This window comes from Hirundo rustica, chromosome 12 (assembly GCF_015227805.2).
Source record: "Hirundo rustica isolate bHirRus1 chromosome 12, bHirRus1.pri.v3, whole genome shotgun sequence".
Lineage (NCBI taxonomy): Eukaryota > Metazoa > Chordata > Aves > Passeriformes > Hirundinidae > Hirundo > Hirundo rustica.
In genome coordinates, this window is record NC_053461.1 from 1,462,646 (window position 1) to 1,486,040 (window position 23,395).

The window sequence follows — 23,395 nt, forward strand, 5'->3', positions numbered from 1 at the left end:
GAACTAGCACAACACATTGTCTGACTCAATGAACCTGAACAAGCAAATTTGAAGGGTATCCAAAAATATATTTGGGAGCCTCAGATTAGCTAAGGTGGTGCACAAGAACAAAAAGTACAATCACCAACAACCAAAAACGGTTTCAAAAAAAAAGGCACAGATAGCTCTTCAGTCCAAAGTTAGATTTTGCAGATGGGACAGTAGAAAGTTTGATTCATGACATCCTTTATGAAGGGAGCATTATGGCACATCATCTTTCCATCCCAGCACAGGGTAAAGGTCTTAGTGAACCAATACATCAGACAGGTCAGCACCTATGGGGGTGCTATATCCATAAAGTGCTGAAGGGACTGAAGCACCACACAACACATCATTGAGCTCCCGACTTCAGCCTAAGCAATCCTGTGTTTCTGTATGAACAGAACCAGCAGTGCCTCTCAGATGGTGCTGAAGGTATTTTGTCTCATGTCTACACATCCTTTTACAGGTCTGCCCCTCTCTGCCCAGCCCCCCAAAAGCCAGCATGTCTGGAGAACCACAGGGCAGCCGCAGCCCCCAGGTGAGACACTGCTTCCTTTGGGGAGCTGGTGAACCAAGGACAAAAGAAGAGCAATGGAATGAAAAGGCAGTGGTTTCTGTTTGCTAAGAAGCTGCCAGGAAGAAAGAAAGATTATAGCATAATATGCATGTGTGTTTTATTTTATTGCAATCAGAAGTAAAGAGTAACTACAGTATTTTAGCCAATCCATTCTCCCCACAGTTTTGAGATTTTTTTGCCAATGCAGTTTTAAGGATAAACACACACTGTAACCAGTAGTTTTGTTAAGCACCATGGCAGCAAATTTCAACCTAGAAAACTGGTAGTTAAAAAACAGTATGTTCCTTCTTCATAATAAAACACCACAAAAGCTAGTTTCCCAAAACTGAAATCCATATTAAGCCTAGCTGGTATGATTAAACCACAATAGAAGCTCCTATGTGCTGGCACTTCTTTGCTTTAGCTCTCTCTGGACTGCTTGCAGAGAAAGGGCCACTGAATGGTAAAATATCCTCGGCAGATCTTTCCACAGCACATACAACTTAGCTATAGAACCTCACCAGGGAGCAGATGCGTCAGCAGGACTCTGCACTCAGATCTGCATTGCCTGTTTTGTCAGACTTACCTGGGATGTGACTTCCCATGTATTTTATGTGCATTTCATGCAGCCCAACCTCAGTAGGAGCATATTTCACTGTTACTGTGCCATCTTTGTTATCCACAATATCTGGTGTGTCCGTCTTTCCAGAGGGCATGTGTACTTCACCTACAAAAGGCCACCACGGGAGTTATGGAAGGAGAAGCTGCCTGCTTCCCCTCTCCCACCCACAGAGAATTGTCTAGCGATTTTAAACAAGCATTTTAAAATGTAAAATTCCTTACCCACAGGCACAAATAGGAGACTAATGGGAACACTAACCAGACATGTTTTCTGCTTAAGCTACATGAATACAAGGCACTGGCAGACATCTGGCAAATGGTCCTGTGACCTTACAAACTCTACAGGCAGGGCTGTTTGCTGCAGCCACAGAGCTTTTCACAGCAAGCCACATAAAAAGTACTGAACTATCTCATAGCAAGATGCTCCCTTCTCCTGCTGCACTTTTGAAAAGGAAAGACTGACTGTTCCTTCAAGCTGGGACACGCCAGGACTTGGGGTGGGATTGCTGAGCTAGAGGGCAGAGGGGACACAGGCCTCGTGTGCAGGAGCTTAGTGCAACCAGGGTGCTACTGGAGCCATGCTCTCAGCTGCCAGACCTGTAGAGGAGGGGTCACCAGCTTTGGAGAAGGTATGTAGCAGGAATGCAGAATTAACTGCTTTATAGCAGGAATGCAGAATTAACTGCTTTATAGCATCTGCAGAAAAGAAATAATGGAGTTTATCGAGGATTGCATGTAGCTGCCCCAGAAGGGAAAAAGCAGCAACAGGCTCTACAGTGCAGAAGCTCACAGCCTAGCACTGAAGGCCACAGCAACACCAAGAATCCTCACTTAAACCAAACCATTGAAGGGGCACATCCTACTCATCCTCAGTGGGCGCCACTCAATGTGAAATTAAACAGCTATGTTCCTGGCAGGATACAGACCTCCCACACACACAGTGGTCTAGACCACCCAGCCTGTTAAATGGATAAACACACTAACAAAAAGCATAAATCTCCCTGAGAGGCACTCCAGGTACCTGTTATTTCTCCTTTCCTTACAGCAAATGGGATAACCATATCAAAAGGCCTGAACCCCATGCCGTTCATGTCTCCAACAGGGACATAAGCTTCTTCTGTAACCTAAAACAAGCAAAAACACGGGTCACTTCAAAAAGGCTGGTAGAGACAAATGAGCACTGAGCAACTCCATTGGAAGCACAAGCAGAAGAGAGTGTGCGGTGATTATTGCAGGCAGCCAAGGACTGGGCTCAACCAGAGCAGTGTCTGGCCAAGCTCTCCTTTACAACACCACACCAAGAGAGCAGAGCAAATCAAACACGGCACGGATGGAAGACATGCTGGAAAAAAAGGAAGAGATAAAAACGGAACACAAAGGGATGGAAGACAATGTAGTGCACGCAAGACCCAAAGTGGCTCCATCTGAAAGGATTTAGTTGTTTAAGGCCTGGAAGAGAAAGTGATTTTTAAATGGGGCAGAATGATTGCAACACAAAATGGACAAAAGAAACAAGTTTCACAATGTGACTCTGAACTCAAGACACTGTGATTTTGCTAGGAAAACAAAGCAGTGCACTCAGGGTGCTTTTGCCAACAGCAGACATTTCAGAAGTGGAAGCTGTGGGTGCAATGATCCTCTTCATTTTTACATGAGTTTATTTGGAGACTCCCTTCAAGCAGCAAAGAAAAAAACAAGGTCTGGATCCCAAGAACAATTGATGAAACAGAAAGAATGAATACAATGACCAGAGCGATCAAGCAGTCCCAAGAAGCAGGCTGTCATCTGAAATGGAACACAGATGGGGAGCTGAAAAATGTAAAAATTGTGTACCCAAGGGCGGAATCCGGGGGGGGAAGCACCCACTGGCTCCTGTGACTGTGCGGCGACATCATCTGCATCTACAGCCTGGGCAGGGGTAGAGGCAGGTTAGTTGTTATTAGATGTTACTCTGGCATGGAGGCATTCCCTCCTTCCACAGTTCAGAACACACTGCTCCTTCCAGTTCAACACTTTGCTCCCACAGCGTAGCCCCTCCCAGTCATCCTGCCATAGCAAAGACCCGGATCCAGTCAGGGAAGCTGGGAAACTGCCCTTATCCACAGACACTGGGGGAAGCCACCAGTGGCACAGCAAAGCGACAAAGCCAGTACACGTGCCGTTGTTGGATGCTTGGGAGGGAAGCAGAAAGCTGTGCACCAGAACACTGGTGGAACTGACTATCAGAGCTGCTTTCTTACGGGATGGGAAAGGTTTAAACCCAAGCTAGGAGTCTGTGAACGCTGCGCAGCACGACATGCCAGCTGGGAGGCAGGGGAGCCGTGGGAAGGCTGCTCCAGCTCATGCACTTGGGTGAATGACCCAGCCCACGTCCAGCCATAGAAGCAAAGCCATTCTTCTGATTCATAGCTGGGACTGCGCCGTCAAGACGCCAAATGTGTTTTCCCCTGGCGCAGCCGTCCTTCTCACCAGGCGTGCCAAGAGCATGACTTGCAAATTCCCATCTCTCCCACTAACCCGACACAAGTGGCTGGGACTGACACCCACGCAAGCAGCTCCCCCAGGCTCAACCATCCCAGCCCCTCCTGCCCATTTACACCACTGCAAACCACCCTAATGAGATAACCCAATGGAAATTTCTGCATGGATGGACTCTGCTAAGAAAACCAATGCAAACCAGAAATGCTGCTGTTTCAGTGTTCTCTGTCCCAGCTGACACACCCAAGTCAAACACACACTGTATCAGTTAGCTAGGAAGTGGGAATTTTGGCTGGCCAGGATGGGCTCCCTGACCTCGAGAGGCATTTCCTGTGGTGCACCTTGAGCAGCGACCAAGGGAGTCATTTCTCTCAAGGAAATCTTCAGACACCCGTAGCGATCTGCCAGGATGGCAGGTAGGACGAGCCAGAGCTGGCAGCCCCAGAGACTCGCCCGAGAGCTCCATCTGGACTCAGTACAAGTACAGTCCTGTGATTTCAGGGACCAGGATGCACCAGAGGCTGCTTTGGCTGAGATTACGAGACCAGGAATTGTTTTGCCAACACAGAGATGTTCCTCACAAGAGGGGCTTGTGTGAGCCCTGAGAGGCAGCTAGTCTGCTTCTCAGGGGGCTGGGGTATCTGCTAAATGTGGAGAACTGCACTTTGGAAGGAAGACAATTAGAAGGAGGGGGAATTTGGCTATAACAGTTTAACTAGCATTTACAAATCATTTTTAAGTGTGAGCTAACAGTCTGCTTCCCTGGGATCTGTCAGCAGACTGTTCCTTATTTTAGGATCAAATTAATAAAAAGTGAGAGACAGAGAAGGCAGAGCACTGTATCTGACAATGGCCAACATAATTAGTTGCAGGAGCTGATTACAGTCATCCCTTACATCATTTAGAAAAAGAACTACATGGTCAGGAACTGAAAAACAAATTTCTTCAGAAAAGCCAAGTCTTCATCCTCTGATGGTTTCTATCCCACTTCACTTAACCGTATTGCCTGCTCAAAATAAGCTCTGCAAGGAACAAGGATACATTAGCTCCTGGCTAGCCTAATAAACATCCGAACAAACATTTACACACGGAGTTAACCTATTGCTAAATAAAACACGGCAGCAGGAATCTGACTGGGAGGTACTTCCGGAGCAGAACTGGCTTACCATGACAGTGAAAGGACTGTTGGGAATGTCCACCCCACCAAAGCGGACATATATCACATAGGTTCCTGGTTTGGCAGCAGTGTAGAAGATATCGTAAGTCCCATCCTCATTTTCAACAACATCTGCTTCAGCTTCTGTCCCGTCTGGCGTGAGGACGGTGCACGTCACTTTTCCCTTCCCCGCTGATTTGGCATCTACCACAAAACCAACCTCCTCACCAGTCTTCACAGTGGGTGCAATTCCAGGACCTACAAGGCAATTTTCATTACAGAAGGTGTTCACAGGACAGTTTTCCCAGGCAGACCACCTGTGAGGTGACTGGGGAGCACGGCAACAAGACATTGGTCCCAAGGAGCCATAGATGTGGTTTTGGGAACAGATGTACAACAAGGGACATTTGTAAAACTGGTCAGCATAGCAGAATGCAAGAGCTGGCTACCAGTTCTCCACTGCAATGAGAGAGGCAGGATGACAACAGAGAGGAAAAAAGCTAAGTTTGAAGAAAGCAATGCCTTAACCCATACTCTTATCTTCCTACTCCTTTATGCGGAGCCAAAGGCACTTTCTTCTGCCAGCAACTCAGCTGAACTGCTTTAACATAAACCTCCCTCTGTAAGCAGCTATAAAAGGACACAGTAGCAGCCATGGCCACATTTTCCTCCACCATTATCCACAAATGATTTTCCACTGTTCTGCCACACATCCCAAAAAACTGAACAGCATGCAACAATGCCAAAATTGTAGCAATCAGATCTAGCTTGAAAGAACACTGTTGTTTAAATGAGAACTATTATGTCTTATTTGCAGTAGTACAAATTGAATACTCCTGCTTCTGACCCTCACTTGTTACCAGGTAAATGGCTCATTTTCAAGTGGCAACAAACCTGCTGGTTTAATACCTTGGCAGTATTCCAGCACTTATGCCTACAGTGATTGTATTTCAGCTTTACAGCACTGACTCAGAAGCACTTCTTGGAAACAGGAAATTTTAGCTGGCATCTGGCAGTAATTTTCATCTCAGTTACTTTGAATAGTTAGTGACTTGAGTTACTTGGAAGAGTATCAGATTTACCCATTAAAGCAAATTTTAAACAAATTTTGAGGCAAAGAGGATATCTCTTTTTTCCTTCCATTGTGTCAGGAATGCATTTCTGTTTAAAACAACTTGAAAGCAGCCAGCTCCTGGACAAGCCTCAGGTACACTCTAACTACACAATGCCCAGGTGCAGCACAATGCCCACACACTCTTACAGGTCTCCAAAAACAGATCAGGTTTCCCTGTTCAATTTGGCCTTGCCTACTTTAATTATTTATTCTACAATCAAGGGACTTAATGTTCAGCGATATTCTTGTAAGCAGTGCTCCTACAGCAAAACACCTGGAGTCTCCTACACCAAGGCAATGATTTTTTGAGTCATAGTACTATTTTATCTTCAGGTTCCCTCCTTCCCAAAAGCCTTTTCAGACCCAGGCCAGTCTTGACCAGACAGAAAAGCAGCAGAAAACTCCGCTAATAACACCCAGCTTGAATAGGCTCTGCTTATATAGAAGCACATGGTCAGCTATTTACATCCTCAGAATTAATTCTGTTGTAGCTTGCAATGAAAAGCTTCTCACAAGTCTCACCGTGCAAGGAGCATAATGCAGTGGACACACACATACGTGTTATTTTTAAATCAACCTCACTGAAGTTCTCAGCTAGATTTATTGATGCCAAAATAAGCATCAGACAGTGCATCTGGCTGTTCATAACAGCCCAGGAAATCTGACAGATTTTGCTAGAGGCCGCAAGAGATCCCTGCTCACCCACAGGGTGGACACTTCTTTATCTTTAGGAACAGCCCTTCTGTAAGAGCAGCCAGACTATACAAGTCTCAAGCATGCCTTCTACACCCATCACATGCACTGTACCATGCTCAGAAGGCAGCTTTTACACCCAGAACAAACAACAGCAAAGAGAGGAGTCAAACACTCACCTGTGGCCAAACACTTGCTGGCATCCCCAGCCGGAGATGCCCGGATCCGATAGGGAGAGGCTGGGATATCATCTCCACCATACTTAACGCCGATCGTATAGCGGCCTGTCTTGTCAGGGACATAGGTGACCGTGTAAGTGCCATCCTTGTTGTCATGAATGTCCACTCTCTTGGGTTTGCCCTCTTGGTCCTGAAGAATGCAAACCAGAAGATTAAAGCACTATGAAGGTTTTGAATTTCCTTAGTTGGGCATCAAATCTGTTCACAACCATGCTTAGGTGGTCTCAAGCAGATACAGAACTGCAGCTTTTCAAAGTTTAAAGATATTTTGCTCAAAGACTTGTAATGAAAATAGAGTATTAGGAGCAAAAAGGTATCAGACCACTATAAAATAATCAGTGCTATCATTAACTACTCTTCGGTTGATATGAGAATGTTTGTAAGAGTAGCAAGCCATTTTAGTGAACTTTATATAAATTGTATGAACTTCAGCCTTCACTGTCATACTGCTGTTGGAAATGAAGACACTTCCCAGGTCCCTGAGGCATAAATGGGCAGTCACACTGTGCAGCTCTGCCCTGAGTAAGCAGTGGGTAGCCTTGTGCAGCTGCTCCCTGAAAGGTGTGGGAGCAGGGGGAAGCATTACTGGAGTCTGCTGTCATCCCTCCTGCATGAGGCATCCAGCTTCTGGCACACTGCAAAGTCTACAGTTAAAAGCAGGTCTATGCAGCCCCTTCAACTATCATTTCTTGTCAGCTGCAAAGCACGAAGCATTTTAGAAAGTCCTCTGAGCCTGCTTACAGGCAATCACAAGTTGATTCCATTTCGTATTTTATGACTTAACACCACCTGGGGTACAATATAAGCTGCAAAGGACTTGAGATTTTAGGTACAGCACGAAAGAGCTGACTCCTTTCAGGAAAGGCTTGTGAAACATTTGACATTCAACAGCTCAGAATAAGAAGCAAACAAATGCTGCCAGAAGGATCACCTATCCACTTCTACCACACAGGACTTGTGGAACTTGATCTTCAAAGCCCTAGCCAGGCTGGGAGCTCTGATAAGCATTTTGGATCCTTTAAGAACACATTGGCATGACAGAATTAATGGCAACTGCTTTGGTGCACCTGAGCAGGCATTGAGACACAACAGGAGCAAGAATGCAGAAGGGCAAGTACAACAAGGCATACCATGACCTAGGCATGCTAGGGCTCAGCTATGTGCTTTATGGTCCACTATCCAGACAACTTTTGCTGAGACCAGAGTCCAGGCACCAGAAACTTTGGAAAGAGCAGTGACAAAGATAAATCAAAACATCCTTGCAGTGTCTCCTTTAGCAGCTTATGACTTCTGGCAACCTTGAGGGAGACGTGGCAATTTATCATAATGTGGTTCTCAGAGTGGTTGTTATCTCATGGCCTTGCTGAACACTGCTAGAAGACTGCCTCCAATTCAAATGTCAGTATTTTCATAATCTTACAAGAAGTTAGTTATCTCCTTTTGGGCATTTGCAGAATGTAAGTTTAGGCAAGAGCCAAATAGAGCATGTCTGATGGCTTTAAGACAGTAGTTTCACAGAAGCACTCTCAAGGGCTTCACAGATGCAGAGTACAAGACTTTCCTGTACCAGATGTCAGGGTCCAGTCAGCAGCCCAGTCATCAGGACACTGTGTATGTGTTAGGATAAAGCTGTGGCCAATTCTGAAAGGAGATGCTATGCCCACCCAGAAAACATGTTTCCTGTCCTGCTTGGTTTGGTTACTTACCGTGATCTGTACAGCCAGAAGTCCCTGCCCAGCATCCTTAGCATCCACAGCGAACTCCACAGGCAGGCTGGCTAGAATGCCATAGGAACTGAGCCCCGGTCCACTCGCTGTCACTTTACTGGCATCGTACGTAGGAAGCACCTTCACCTTGAAGGGACTTAAAGAGCAACCCATTATTTCCCCTCCTCCCAAGTCAATGGCTGATAGTTGCTACAGTACACGCTGAGGTTTATGTGGATACAGCCCTCTTACACTCTTTGCTGCAGGTGCAGTGGGCTCAAAACACAACTGAACCCTGAAGTCGTGCAAGGAGCTGCCCTGGTTAAGTAGAAAGGACCACAGGCAGTCCTTAAATGGTGCTCATGTGCTGGGAGAACAAATTGGATTGTTAAACCGTCAGTTCTTCAAAGCTGCTCTTATCACCTTACCTTCGAGGAATCTCTTCATCAGCGTATTTGACAGTAATCATGTAGGGCCCCTCCTGCATAGGGGTGTACACCACCGTGTGGGTGCCATCTCCATTGTCTACCACATTGACAGGTCCCACAACGCCTAAAAAGGCAACATATGATTTTCTCAGCTTTCCTATTAAAAGACAGTCATTTGCTGCACAAAGCTAGCTGCAAGATACACTGCTCATTAACGAAAGCAACAGGCATGGATCAATGATCAGTTTCCCCTATTTTGTATTCACAGCCATTTGACTTGAGATAGACTTTTTATCCACTGCTCTCTGGGCTCCCATCTTCTTGCTGTAAACAAAGCTAGCATGAAAATACTGGAGAAAGAGCAGCCTTTCAGTCCAGCCTAGGTCAAGAGCAATTGCTAAAAGCGCATTGAAGATCTTTCAAGAGAGAAAATGAGTAATAGTTATAATTGTCTGAACTGTCATTTACAAGATTACGTATTATTACTGGGATTCACTACACAGAACTGAGCCCTAAAGCCAGTTGGTGTGTAGCATTCACCAGCTGAGTCTTTCATAATTAGGTGTTTAGAAAGTCAGGCTTGCTGCCTAGGCAAGAACACCCCGCAAGCTGCCAAAGATCTAAGAAAGCAGGATCAATTATTTCAATTTGCTTTAAGCAAAAACTACAACAGATTATGTGACCTATCAGTTCAGATCAACACACAAAGCAGTCTACAATTACAAGTGGGCTTTAAAACACAGAAAAGATTAGTAGTAAAGCAAGCACAAAGGAAACGTATGTAGTTGCCATGCACAGCCTAAAAGCAACACCGTTGCTTCCCACTCCCTCCTGCAGATGATTCTTGCTGTTGCCAAACCGGATTTCCAAGAACCAAAATTGCCAGTAGTTAGTGAGAGTTCAAACCTGTCTCAGTGTCACCCTTTGGACCACCTTTAAAGAAATCTGAAATTGCTTTCAATGGGGAGCGCCATCCCTGGGAATCCATCTCATCTGCTAGAATTAAACAAGTGTTACCTGCGGGGCACAGCAAGACCTGACGCTGCGGTGGGGAGGCAGTTCTCACCTCCCAGCAAGGTGAGCCTTGCAGCCAACAGGTACTCACTGCCAAGATACTGTGCCACTGAGACACAGCTTTCTAGGTTCATGCAAAGACCACTAACGCTATCACTCGAGGACCTTGTTGCTCTCTGATGACCACTGTGCAGTTTCACCATGATTCAGAGACTCCTGCGACCCACTGAAAGGTTTCCCAAGTCACTGCTCACATGTTAGGCTTTGGATTTACTTTTTGATGTCTAAAACTTAACACACAATTGTTCACCAGTGATGGTTACTCACATCACTTCTCTCAGCCCTGAAGATGAGACGATTAGGCTAAAGCCATCAAAGACACTGTCCACAGCAGCACCACCTAGGACACAGCTCTCCTTTCACAGCATGACATGTGGGTCAGCTGCCAAGGGGCACTTGACAGATGAACAGGACCAGAGGGAAATGCTCATTCAAGTGGCATTGCCGCCTTTGCAAGCAGGGCCAGGACCACGTTACCTGCCCAAATGCAGACACGGGCACAGCCAGATGGAATACTTTGGTTCTTACCTCTGGGACCTGTCACCACCACTTCAAGAGGTGCTATTCCTGCCTTGCTGGTGTCTACAGTGAAGGACTGAGGGATTTTAGCTCGAACAGCAGTACCCAGACCTGGTCCTGCTATCTTCACCTTACTGGGATCCACAACATCCTTCACAGGAACCTTGAAAGGACTGCCTGGAAGTTGACATAGTAAGTGTTAAACACCACAAGGTTAACAGTTACAGAGAACAAAAGGTCTTTTTTTCTCTACTTTTCCTTATGCTTTTTTATTACTATCCCTCTGGTGCAGGCAAGAATGACAACCCCACAGACTCCACACTATACTTCTGCTTCTGCAAAAGCCAGAAGTGTAATGATGGAGCTTCTACATTTTCACAGAATTGTTAACAACAATTCTATTGCGACCCGTCTGCTTCTCACACCTCAGGAAAAAAAAAGCAAACATGAAAGAAACAAGAAGTGCAAATGAAGTATCATGGAGGCAACACATTTCCTTATGTCTTACTAAGTTCAATATGTCAATAAAGAGAATAGGAACAGGAAACATCCCCTCTTACTGAACAACAGGATCTTTAATGCATCCACATACCAATTTTCATGACCCAAAGTATTACACACCACTTGTGCACAGTACCAATTATTTGTCAAGGGTTAGCACCCCTTTTCCTGCTCCACTCATCTGTACCCATTTGAGCAAATGCCACTGCCTTTTCTGCCTGAGTTCTGAGGAAAAGCAGAAAGCCAAAATCACATCAACATCCCACAGCACAAGGGAGATGCAGCCAACTGAGAACTCTGAGTCCATAGTTTGACTTCTCCCCTCTTCTGAAAGCCACTGAGCAGGAGCTCTTACCAGGAATATGCTCTCCCCCATATGTGATGTTAACATCATACTCTCCTGGAACATATGGGACATACTCAGCACTGCAACTCCCATCTTTGTTATCTTTACAGCTAATTTTAGATTCTGAAGGTCCTTCAACAGTTATTCCAAGGCCACCAATTCCTGCCCCTCTGCAAGACAGAAACACATACTGTTAGAATCACCTGCTTCCAAAGCAGCTTTGTAGCCTTCACATGCTCTGGCTGCACTTTTGTCCTTTTTGGAAATGCATGTGCTGGCATGCTACCTCACTCAAATTTTCCTAGAATTTTCTCCTCAGGAAGTATCAATCCCTAATCTCGAACGTTTGCAGAGCAGAGTAGATGAGTAGACACACAGCCATCAGCTGGACACAGCTTGGCCTTTTCATAAATATTTTTACTACGTTTAGCATCCTGCATTGCATACATCACTACAAGACTCCCCCCTTCAGATATTCCTTCAAGATCAAACAGGCCCCATCACCTGGTGACAACCAAAAAGGCATTTGGCTGATTTGTGAAAGCTTCTGTAAGTCCAGGTCCTTGTGCCTTCACACGCGATGGATGGCAGCCCTCTGCAACATTCACTCCAAAGGGACTATTTGGCACAGGCACACCATCATATGTGACACTGACTGTGTGTGGACCTGTTAAGAAGAGGGAAACATCTCCTGAATTCCCTAAATATGCTCATCACTTAAAATAATTCTACAAGATGCTTACAGACTTAAGCGTCAGTATAATGAGTAAGAGTTTCCTCTCGCATTTCACAAGACTCCACTAATGTTTTGTAACTGAGATTCCATCTACACACTGTTCTTCTAAAGGCAAGTTATCATAAAAGTCAGTTCTTCAAGTTAAGATAGAGCTACTTCCTGCAGAATTAGCTCCTCTATCGGCAGACTTCTTGCAAAGATGCCAACAAGTTACTGGAAGACCTCAGGGGTTTGCCAAATGAAATGGCAGAAGGGCTGCTTGCTCTTGGTTTTCCCCTTTTAAAGAAAAGAAAACAAGCCCCAAAGTTACCCTTTTCAAATGGTGTGTACTCCACTGAGTATGTTCCATCAGCATTGTCTTGGATGAGACAGTCTGTAGGGGAGCCAGATGGGCTTGTGATTTGTGTCCTGATGTGGTCACCACCAGCCTTTGTTAGAGGTCGAGCATCCACAGTGAACTCAGTTGTAGCTTCTCGGAAGACATCTACAGGAAATGTTTTGAAGAGTCACTTCAAGAAGTGCATATATTCCAACAGCAAAACATTTGGTGAAGCAGCATGATAAATAACTTGTTTGGGAATATGAGAGTCCTGTCTGTCCAAGGATCACCATGGAAGCAAACAAGGATTTTACAACTCTCAACGTTCAGAATACTCAGAAAGGACTGCAAGTCCTATAAATTCTGATTACAACAGTAATCAGATTACAGTTAAGTCTCACCTTTTCCTTCGACTCCTGGCCCAAACACTTTAACTCTGCTTGTGTCCACAGCTGGCTCCACCTTGACCCGGACTGGGAATTTAGGCACTTGCTCTCCTCCATATCTCATCTTGATTGTGTACATGCCAGCTAAGAGCGGCACGTAGGTAACGACGTAGGTGCCATCTTTGTTATCATCGATCTGGACCTCAGCTTTGGAACCAGTATCTGACACCATGTCCACCCGCAGGTCCCCAGGACCTGCTTCCGTGCAGTCGACGTTCAGCAGCCCTGCTTCGCCTACTTTACCGTGCTCCAGACCTGGGCCAGTGGCAATGACTTTAGAGACATCAAATGGCATTTCTATATCTGCCTTAAAGGGCGAACCAGGAATGTGAACTTCTTCAAAGAGGATGTTTACAAAATACTCTCCAGGCTTTGTAGGTAGGTAGGAGACAGAGCAGGTTCCATCACCGTTGTCTGAACATTCAATTTTAGCTTCACACGGGCCTTCTACTGTCAAACCCAAACCTCCAGTTCCTGCCCCTTTGGTATCTATTGTAAATTGGGCTGGTTTTCCAACAAGGCCCCCTCGAAGACCTGGACCATGAGCTTTTACCTAAAAGAGAATATGCAGTTGAGCTAAATGGCCTTTTCCATGTTATTGCCAGAAGACTTCCTAGTTAGACTTGCTTGTACGTGGGACTTGATTTGCAGGCTCTTAAAAATACACAGAAGGCACTGTCTGCTTTGCAACTCAGCCCATTTTTACTGTAAAGCTGGTACTTCTCCTCCAAAGAGGAGATATTTATAATCTCACTATAACTGCTTTTATATAGACATGAGAAATAAAAGGTGGAAGTGTCAAAATATTTGATGGCTTTACACATTTTTCTTGAAATATAGTTCCTTAGGAAAAAAAGCATCTTAATACATCAGAGACACTTATCAGACAGACCTCTATTAAATTAGGAGCAATACTTAAATTTGCCACACTATGCAGGATGCTTGCCATATTTTTGATTAGTTCAACTTTTTTTTCCAAATACGGTGTTACAGGAATGAATTCTACAAGTCATGGAGGCTGCAAAAGGAATCGCTGAGCACTCTGAGTAAGGATGTTCCTGGGTTTGTCTTGGCCAAGACCAGGCCAAGTCTCATGCAATAGCCCACAACTCAGTTTTCAGGTATCAGTTGCTGTTACAGCCCTATACTGTTCACTTACCTTGGAGGGGTCTGGAGGTAACGTGGCCTCCACAGTGTAGGGGCTCCCTGGGATTGGGTTGCCATCATAACTCACATCCACCACATACAGTCCTTCTTCCCGCGGGATGTACTTTGCAGTGCTGCACTCCTTACCCAGAACTGGTTCTACCAGACATGGCACAGCTTTCCTCATAGGACTGGAAATATTAACCTCCAGTTTACCTTGCCCACCAGCTCCTTTGGTATCAATAACAAATTCCTGATCCTTCCCTACTTCCACTCCTGAAAAAAACAAAACCCATATTACATTACTTACTTAACATCAGACAGCAGTCCAAGGAATCTCCCTTGCTCATATCACTAAGGGAGCAGGTATTGGCAGAGCCCTGCCCTGTCTGCATTCCTCTGCAGGCCAAAAACCCTCCCAAGCCAAACAAGAAAAACAAAAAAAACCCAACCAAACCTAAATGCCTTGATTAATTGACAGTACAAAACTACGGGGAAAAACAAGCCTGTAAGGTGTGGTCTGACAGTATCGTAGGCTCATTTCAGGAAAGCAACAAGATTTCACAGCCTTAAGTTCTTCCACTTTTGGAAAACAAAAAGACTGTATGAATGACACTGTGCATTGTAACGGTTTAATACATTTGAACAACCATCTAGCCCTCAGGGAAACAGATTTCATCAGTGAGTTCTCAGCCTGGTGAAGCTTCCAACTCATTTCACCACAAAGGACCAAACCCCAAACACGTCTTCTCCACATTACTATGTAATCTTAGTAAGAAAGAAAAAAAAGAAAAAAAATCTAAATTGAAATTCAGTCCTCAAGAGGACCACCTAAAGCGGTGTGGTCAAGTTATAAAGTTGAAGCTGGTTTATCCCCAGCTGTAGCAAGTCAAAAAGGAGATTGTTTTGCCTACTCCTGCTCCAGCAGGACCTGTTGGCTATCACCCAGACTCCAGGGACCCTTCAGAGGCTTCCAGCCCACACGTACTTACTGTTTTCAAGTCCATTGACTCTAACTTTGCTTAGGTCTAGAGGAGCAGCAACGCCCACCGTGAAAGGGCTTTTAGGGATAGGATCACCACCATAAGTTACCAAAACCTTCATAGGACCCTAGTTGGAGAATTTACATGTTAGTTCAGTTCCTCACTTTGCACAGACACACCAACACCCAAGCAGTAAATAACCACACCAACTAATCTGTTTCATCTGGCCACAGCCAAACTTACTGGTTTATGGACACTAAAGCTCTCACACCACTGCAGCCCTTCAAAGTACTAAATGGTTTTTATTTAATACAGGAAGAGCAAAAAAGACAGTTCTTTCCAAGATTTAATTAGACTATATTCAAGCTGCCAGGCAAAGCCTCCAGTTCAGGCCAGCTCCCACCCTCCCAGCGCTCAGACCCAACAGCTGAATGAATGTCCCACTGCTCCAGACCAGGTATCCCCTTCCACCAGATCGAGAGGCCAAAGCTAAGACTGAAAAGAGGCCGTATTATTACAGTATCTGAAATACCAGGGGTTTAAGCTCTGCAAGTCAGAAAGATTAATGCTCTTGTATATTTTGGCTGGAATGCTGCACAGCCACAGCAAGCTCCAGCCCATGATGTGTGTTCCTTTTATTCCCTCCTACCGCAGTCCATATTTTAGCTATATTCACTGTTTGCTTACTTTTCAGTCTTGGCCAATTCTGCTCAAAAGTGAAATAATCATGGACGTTTTATGCAAGCCAGTGAATAGTTTCCATGATTATTTTTGGTTGTTTTTAGAAAACACACACAGGTAGCTGTAGCAACACCACGAGATAGATAAGGCCAAATAAACAGCATTTATCCAAGGCTGCTCTGCGACTGACGCTGCCCCCCAGGAATTTACCTACTCCATCCTCCCCCTGCTCTGAAGAGTCCACAGTCTCATTCATAAGCTACTGCTGCCTGAGAAGGACAGAGTTCAGGAAAGACCTATGTGCTTACAGCATGGAGGGACAACGAGGCTACTCTAATTACTGAGCAGTCTATTTTAATCTATTTTTAACCATTGCTCTCCTGCCACTGCTATCTGCAAGCATCTCCTGTAAGCCTACCACTTTTCCATGACCCATGGTACTTCTCCAGATGGAAGACCCAAGTGGAAAACCTGGTTTGGGCATCCTGGTTTGTTTCAACAGTAATTTTCAGGTGAAATACAGCAATCTGCTACTGCTCATGAATGCATGGAGTACAAAGGAGTTCTCCCTCCTGCACACCAACCCTGACTAAACAAACCAAAGCCTCTCCAAACAACACGCCAGCCACATCCTGAGATCATGCAACTGCTTTATGGAAAAACAAATGCTAGCTTTATGGTGCTTCCAAGAATTCTGAACCAGTATTATCAGCTAAATAATACTGCAGTCTTCCTTATCAGTTCACTTTTACATAGCTCCATTCAAGGAAGCTGGGGCAGATGACCTAATAGTGCATTTAGCTGTTCAGGAGAACAAGAGGAACAAAACACTTTGGTCTCAGCACCAGAGCACCTAAGTACTCAGAAATATGAGATCTGTGCATTCTGGTGTTTAGTGGCCCTTTACAGACATACAAGTACAGCATAAGGAAAAATACTTCTAGCTATTAGGAGCTTCCACTTTTAGCTCTTTAATGGTGCTGCTAGAAAGGCACCAACTTCACCATTTGCCTACTGGGAGCTAGTGCAGCGTCACTCCAACTCTCCTTTTGTCCCTTCTCTGGTTTGTACTCCAGCTCCTTTGAGACCAGCAGCTTGCTGACAGGCAGCACACCACAACCCCAGCTCTGCAGGATTGTGGCAGCAGTCAGCTCCACTGTGGAGTCTGGGAAAGTTTGCCACCTCTCTTCTTCAACTGGTAAGGTATGGAATGACACTGTGAACTGTGTGTTACTGCGTCAGTATCTCTCTTTGCCACAGAAAAGAAACCAGTGGCAAGCTACCAATAACTACACCAGAAAAGCTACATTACTGCTTTCCAACTCCCATTGTACTGCAGGTGTTAGGGGTCCATAGGAAGAGGATGCCCTGGCAAGTTTTTTCTGCTTTTTCCTCTGTGCACAGGTACTAGGGAGGGAGGTCACTGCACTATGGCAACATGCATTGTTCACTCTTGTACCACTACAGAAGTCAGACCTACCTGCTGTATAGGCGTGTACCTAATAGTGTGGGAATAGTCATAGTTGTCTATGATATCCACATCCATTACTGCCTCTCCTGCCACCGAGCTGCTGAACTGCACATCCAGTGGTGCTTTTCCAGCTCCCTTGGTGAACACGGTGAAGTGTGTTGGTTTGCCATTTTCCACACCTGAAGAAAAATGTTTATTCTAATTTACACACAACTCACACATAGAACCTCCTCTCAAAAAGCATTCAGTACCAATAAAGCCCAGTCAAGCAAAATGCCAAAGGAAAAGGCATTGTTTCCAGCTGCCTGACACCCCACCCCGCTGCTGCATTCCAGCAATGCTCAGCCAGGCTGTGACCACCCTGCAACAGCTCCTCATGAGCCAGAACTGGTTACACAACATGCACCCAGCTCTCACCAGTTTTGTTCAGCCCAGGTCCTTCAGCTTTCACTTTGCTGGCATCATGTGAGGGATCCACTTTAACTCTGAATGGGCTGGCAGGAATTTCCTGCAACAGAAATGCAACTCCAAAAATAACCAGGTCACTCTTCATTAGCCAAAATTAAACAGATAATAATTTTGAGATAATTCTGTTTAATTCCAGCATCTTGAGTAAAATTCCACCTCACTTAAACATTGCCTTACTGAGTAGTATAATTCAAAATATAGGGCAAAGTTAACAGCTGGAAGTTTGTCTCTCTCTGTTTTTTATTCTTAAGGAAAACTTTTTTCCCCTATTTTCCTTGAAAAGTCACTTAGGGTTTTTTCCTTCAGAAGGCAGCCTTGCCCCCACCATTAAGACCACACTCATTATGCCAGTCCAACACATTACACAAACTTCAGCGTCCCCAACGAACTCCTCTCACTTGCACACACGCAAGTATTGCAAGAGAAGTTTCCGTTTTTTAAGCTGTTATAGAAACAGTGACCAAACCAAGTGCATGTGAGCTGACATGGAAAGAGCCAGCAGTGAACTGCCGAATGCACGGTGATCGAAGAGCAGATAAACAGATTACCAAAACATCAGGCTGCAAAGCGAAGATTACGAACCTCTCCTGCAAAAAGCACTTTAATAGTGTAGCGCCCGGCGGCAGGTGGTGAGTATTTCACTGTGAATGTATCGTTAGCATTGTGGATGATGTCAAAATCTATGTCCTCTTCCTCACTGCTGACCACACGAGCATCACACTTAATTCCAACACTGACATCACCTAGGAAAATCAAGTGGAGGTTTTGCTACTGGACAGCACAGACACTGCCAGCCAAATAGCCAGACCATTCCCATTCCTAGCTGAGTCACCATGTTAACTAATGTAACAGATCAGATCACAATTCACTGCAATATTCTGCTTCCCAAAGTTTTCCCACTAAATAAGGAAAACCAGCACGGAACAGCACAAGAATCCCCTCCTTGCATGACCTGTGATTCTGATACCACAGAACAGCCCAGCCTGCTTTTACCTTCTCCTGCATCTGTGCAGTCCACAGTGAAGTGGGTCGGCTCACTTGCTTTCAGGCCAGTTCTCTCCACGCCAGGTCCAAACACTTTGACTTTCTGAGGATGACTCCCTTGACCTATAAGGACCTACGCAAATTCACATGGGTCAAAATCACACATCTCTGTCACACTTGAAATCACAGCCAAGTCAGAGCATTGCTTGGAGAAAAGCTACAGGATAACAGATGTAAATAAATGGCTGCAAATCTCCCAGGCTGCAGGTGAGCTGATAGGAGACCACCATATGAGCTTGTAAAACCAGAAATATTTATACAAGTGCATAGATTTCTAAAAAAATGGAGCAGAAGTGCACACCTTCTTGAAGTTCACAGGAAGGTTTTATCATCCTAGTTGTACTAACAAGTAGTTGTGAGCACCAATGTCCTATTTGGCTAGAACTAAGAACTACTCATCTCTGTACTTACCCTAAATGGGCTATTGGGCACGTTGGCTCCTCCCCAGACAACAGAAATTGTATGTTTGATTGGCTTAACTGGCACATAGGAGCAGGCAAACACACCATCAGGCTTGCTCTTTATCTGGATATCTATAGGGTTTCCTTCTCCATCCTAAAAAGCAGTAATACAAGCAGAAGGTTCAGGTACTTCAAAAATGTTTGCATAGTTTGTACAGCTCAAGACTGTTCCAAAATGTGTCAGGGTTTTTTTTGTTTTGTTTTTTTTTTCCCAGAATTGCAGCTCAGAAGTACTGAAGAAACATGCAATTTACAGTCCTATAAGTCTTCCTCATTCATACACCATCCTACAACACATAGAAAATTCACAGGCTCAGAGACACTTCAGTGCTTCCAAATGACAACTCAAGGAAATTACACCTTGCTTTGCTGAGGAGACTGCAAGTAAGGAAGCCAAGTCATGTACTTCATACACTTCAGAGCAGTCACTTTGTCTTCACTTGTTGCCTGACTACATTACACAGATCAAAGCACAGAGCTTTGACTGAATTACACATGTCCAGAATTAAGTGGTATGCGAGTAGAAATACTTAAGGTATTTTTCTAAACAGTATTAAAGCCCTTTTGCTGCAGTTTCACACAGCTGCCTTTGGGTTTTTACCTGTGCATACATCTTCAGAGGAGCTTTCCCAGCATCCTTGGTTTCAACTGTGAACTCAGCAGGATTGTTCACTATACAGCCAGTCCTCTCCAAGCCTGGGCCATAAGCCTTCACCTAAAAGAGCACCTCAAGAGTGTTAGTTTGTAGTTCAGAAAGAGAAACAAAACTGAGTGATTTCTGTATGAAGAATCTGCCCCCTCCATAAACCCTATGAAGCATGCGATACTTCTTCAGCAAGTTCTCATCACATTACTCAAAACCACACCAGTGTTATTAGAAAAAGCTGGGGAATATCTGGCTGGGTAATACCTTGGCAAATTCAGAGCTTTAAGCAGAGGCAGCTTAAGAGTCTGCTACCAGAATCCTTTAGAAACATCTCTACTGTAGTTACACCAAAGACACGCTATGCCATGGGTAAACCCCTGTGCCTCACCTTATCTGCATTGAAGTCTCCTGAAGCCGGTCGAATGAAGGCCATGTAAGGGCTGTCTTTTATGTCCTCATCATCACACATGATGTGCACAGCATATTCACCAGGCTCTTTGGGCCAGTACTTCACATCACATGAGCCATCGTTCTTGTCATCACACTCAATTTTAGCCTGAGAAGGGCCTTCTATTGCAAAGCCTGAAAAAGGAACGGGGAGGCTCCTCATGTTAGGTTTGTGGTGGCTGCTAATTTAACACAATTTCCACAAAAAGCCATAACTGTGCCTGATCTCTCAGTCATCCTTCTTCAGCAATACAGGAGATAATCCATCATTCCATTCTGGATCTCATCCCACAAAACCACGGATTAACATTCTCCATCACACACCACACTCCTGTCTCTAGGACTTTGATACTCTGGTAGATGTTTGTGTTTAGACCACAACGTCTCACAGACATGTTTTTTTTACTGTTGGGAAACCTATTGTTTCTCATGAGTTTGCTGCTAGCATTGTAAGATACAAATATTTCAGGGAAACTAAGTCAAGTAACATACCAAGAGAGCCAACTTCTGTGCCAATGGACTCGACCACAAAGTCGGCTGACTTGCCCACAACTCCCTCATGCAGTCCTGGCCCCCAGGCTCGCACTTTCTGAGGACCTGCTTCATGACCCACCTGAACTTCAAAGGGGCTACCAGAGAAAAACAAAGCACGGCATTAGAAATGGGGACAAATACAGCATCTGTGTTTTGCCCCAGGCATTTTAATGAGGCTTGACATTGGATTTTCCAAATTAATAGATGCTATCATGTGGTGGCACAGTGACCAGCAGTGTCTTTCTAGCAGAGAGGTTATCCAACCCATCACTTGCTTACATCTTCCACCACAAATCCTGAGTGCTGAATACTTGCTCTGCTTGTTATAGCTGTGGACACTGAAATAATAGATCCCTTCAAAAATCTTACAGCAAAGTCCAAGCTGCATGATCCACCAAGTTTTATTAGACTGATACAAATCACCCTTCAGAGCTTTGTCAAGCTGCTGCAGCCTGAATTCAGGCTGTTAAAAATAAATTCTTACAACAATTTGCCACTAACTTGTCTCCCCAGTGCTTCTTCAAAGGTCAGCATTGCGTTAAAAGCCCACCAACTACACAACCCACTGAAGGACATAAAAATGCCCAAAAAGCTACTTTTGACTCACCTTTTTGGGATGTTTTGCCCACCCCATGTAATTGTGACAACGTACTTCCCTGGTGTGGCTGGGTAATATTCAAATGCATATATACCATCCATAAAGCCTTTTTGTTTCACCAACTCCTCCAAGCCCTCTGTTGAAAGATCAGTTCAGCATTGAACTTAAGAGTTTCCATCCTGCTTTCAATTACTCAGACAAGTTCATGTTTTCTAGTATTTATTTTAGCTTGCAAGAATAAATTTCTTCCACCAAAAAAAAAAAAAAGGTCAGGTTATAAGGGAAGTTAGTTCTAGCTGCCCCCTAGGTCAAAGGCAGCAAACACTTCCAAGAAGAAATACAGCAGAAAGTATTTTAAGTTACCAGACTTAATAAATTCCCTTGTGTTTTATTTTCTTAGTCTACAGTATGATGCATGTCATATGTTAAAACAAAAAAGCTTAACATTTGTCAGACTTTGTAACCACAAACATGCAGGGAATGCCTACTTTTCATTTTCTTCAAGATGAAGAATTTAGGAAGAAAAGCTTAATACGCTAAAATTTACATTGATACGTCTGTTGCCTTTTTCCCCCCAGCCTCATGAAGCCGCACAGTCGGAGCTCTGTGTGTGTGGAGGAGGTGAAGGCAATACAATGCACCTTTGAGTGCTGCGCCAGGAAGGGGGAGGGAGGTGGTGGGCTCAGAGTACCACACAGGGACTGCTGCTGGCAGCCACATGAGCCAGCGGCCCCTGTGTCCCCATCCTCCCAGGCAGAGGGCCACATCCAGAGCTCAGGACCAAGGGACCTGGGGATGGATCCTCACAGATGGTCTCTGCAAGCCTATGGGTTTCTTTCTTCCTCTACTTGTGAGCCCAAGCAGCTAGTGCCAACAGGAATACTGCTCTGAGCCGTTCCCAGCTTTATGAGAGCTGGATTTCCACACTGCCAGAGATCCTGGCGTGTGACGTGCTTCCACAGATTGCATGAGGATGCAATGCGTACCCATAAAACTTGGAGGCCACAGCAGGCAGATGTACAGATTTCCTCAGTTTTGCTAACTGATGCATTGAAATGGCAAGAACTAAAACCAGATATAATCTTATCCAGCCCTGCAGATCAAAACTTCCCCAACAGACACAAAGAACCAATAAACCCTTCTGAAATCTGGCTTATGATACAGATCCCATCCATCAGGACACCACCTCCTTCCTGCTCTTCCTTTTCCCAGGCTCTGCTCCTCCCCCTTCACCAAAACACATGCACAGCACAGATTCACCCCGGCACTCACTTGGTCCCTTTATAGTCACTCCAAGATCTCCGCTCCCTGCTGCTCTTGTATCAACCTTGAAGTCGGCCGTCTCCCTGATACGGACGCCCTTGGGCTGCAGACCTCGACCAGTGGCACGACAGGCGTTGGGGTTGCAGGCTGCAAGGCAACTTCAGGCATTACTACTGTCTCTGATCTCAACATACAGGTAGCCTAGCCAGCCTGGGACAACCTTTAGTTTAATGTTGACACAGGGCAACCACAGCTTAGCTTTTAGCACAAGGTTATAGCATTAGGGCAGACAGACAGGAGTCTGCCTAGCTGCTGTCTGTGCCCCCTGGCTTTTAAGGCAGTAGCAGTCAGTGCAGCCAGGCAACATTGACCTCCTCCAAGACCATTTTTTTAGAATCACTGCAAACACTGAAGCCCTGCTGCTTTTCAATTCAATGCCAGTTACGAATGCGAGACTTTTACACAGCTATCACAGAGAAATTTACCACAGACACAAGTTTCCTGACGCCTTTCGTGTTGAGGCCCACTGCAGCGTGGGGTGAAGGGTACTTCTCCAGATAAGCCCCAGTGAACAGTATTATTCTTCTGGTCTTTCAGAAGCACATGACTGGGATGACTGCTATTAGCAAAGCTGAGTTTTGCCTGTGCGTCACTAAAAGACGGCGCATCAATCCCCCCTGCCGCTTGTCACAGTTCACGC

The 23,395-nt window shown here is 45.0% G+C and overlaps 1 protein-coding gene across 5 annotated transcripts in view; it reads right to left on the reverse strand.

Moving 5' to 3' along the window:
• Nucleotides 1–23,395, reverse strand: part of FLNB (filamin B) — a 71,176-nt gene that overhangs the window by 13,947 nt on the left and 33,834 nt on the right. For 3 of the 5 annotated variants that reach the window (XM_040076431.1, XM_040076429.1, XM_040076433.2), the window contains exons 9-32: nt 22,705–22,842; nt 21,442–21,568; nt 20,793–20,929; nt 20,242–20,435; nt 19,809–19,922; nt 19,158–19,301; nt 18,696–18,819; nt 18,285–18,445; nt 17,652–17,742; nt 17,244–17,413; nt 15,092–15,209; nt 14,113–14,375; nt 12,909–13,506; nt 12,499–12,672; nt 11,957–12,119; nt 11,462–11,622; nt 10,615–10,782; nt 9,013–9,136; nt 8,585–8,741; nt 6,819–7,008; nt 4,843–5,090; nt 3,032–3,106; nt 2,220–2,322; nt 1,164–1,304 (exon numbers count right to left, since the gene is read on the reverse strand). In XM_040076431.1, coding sequence (XP_039932365.1) covers nt 1,164–1,304; nt 2,220–2,322; nt 3,032–3,106; nt 4,843–5,090; nt 6,819–7,008; nt 8,585–8,741; nt 9,013–9,136; nt 10,615–10,782; nt 11,462–11,622; nt 11,957–12,119; nt 12,499–12,672; nt 12,909–13,506; nt 14,113–14,375; nt 15,092–15,209; nt 17,244–17,413; nt 17,652–17,742; nt 18,285–18,445; nt 18,696–18,819; nt 19,158–19,301; nt 19,809–19,922; nt 20,242–20,435; nt 20,793–20,929; nt 21,442–21,568; nt 22,705–22,842 — 4,083 coding nt within the window. The remainder of the gene's footprint in view (nt 1–1,163; nt 1,305–2,219; nt 2,323–3,031; nt 3,107–4,842; nt 5,091–6,818; nt 7,009–8,584; nt 8,742–9,012; nt 9,137–10,614; nt 10,783–11,461; nt 11,623–11,956; nt 12,120–12,498; nt 12,673–12,908; nt 13,507–14,112; nt 14,376–15,091; nt 15,210–17,243; nt 17,414–17,651; nt 17,743–18,284; nt 18,446–18,695; nt 18,820–19,157; nt 19,302–19,808; nt 19,923–20,241; nt 20,436–20,792; nt 20,930–21,441; nt 21,569–22,704; nt 22,843–23,395) is intronic. The other 2 variants (XM_040076430.1, XM_040076432.1) reach the window with 1 other exon arrangement.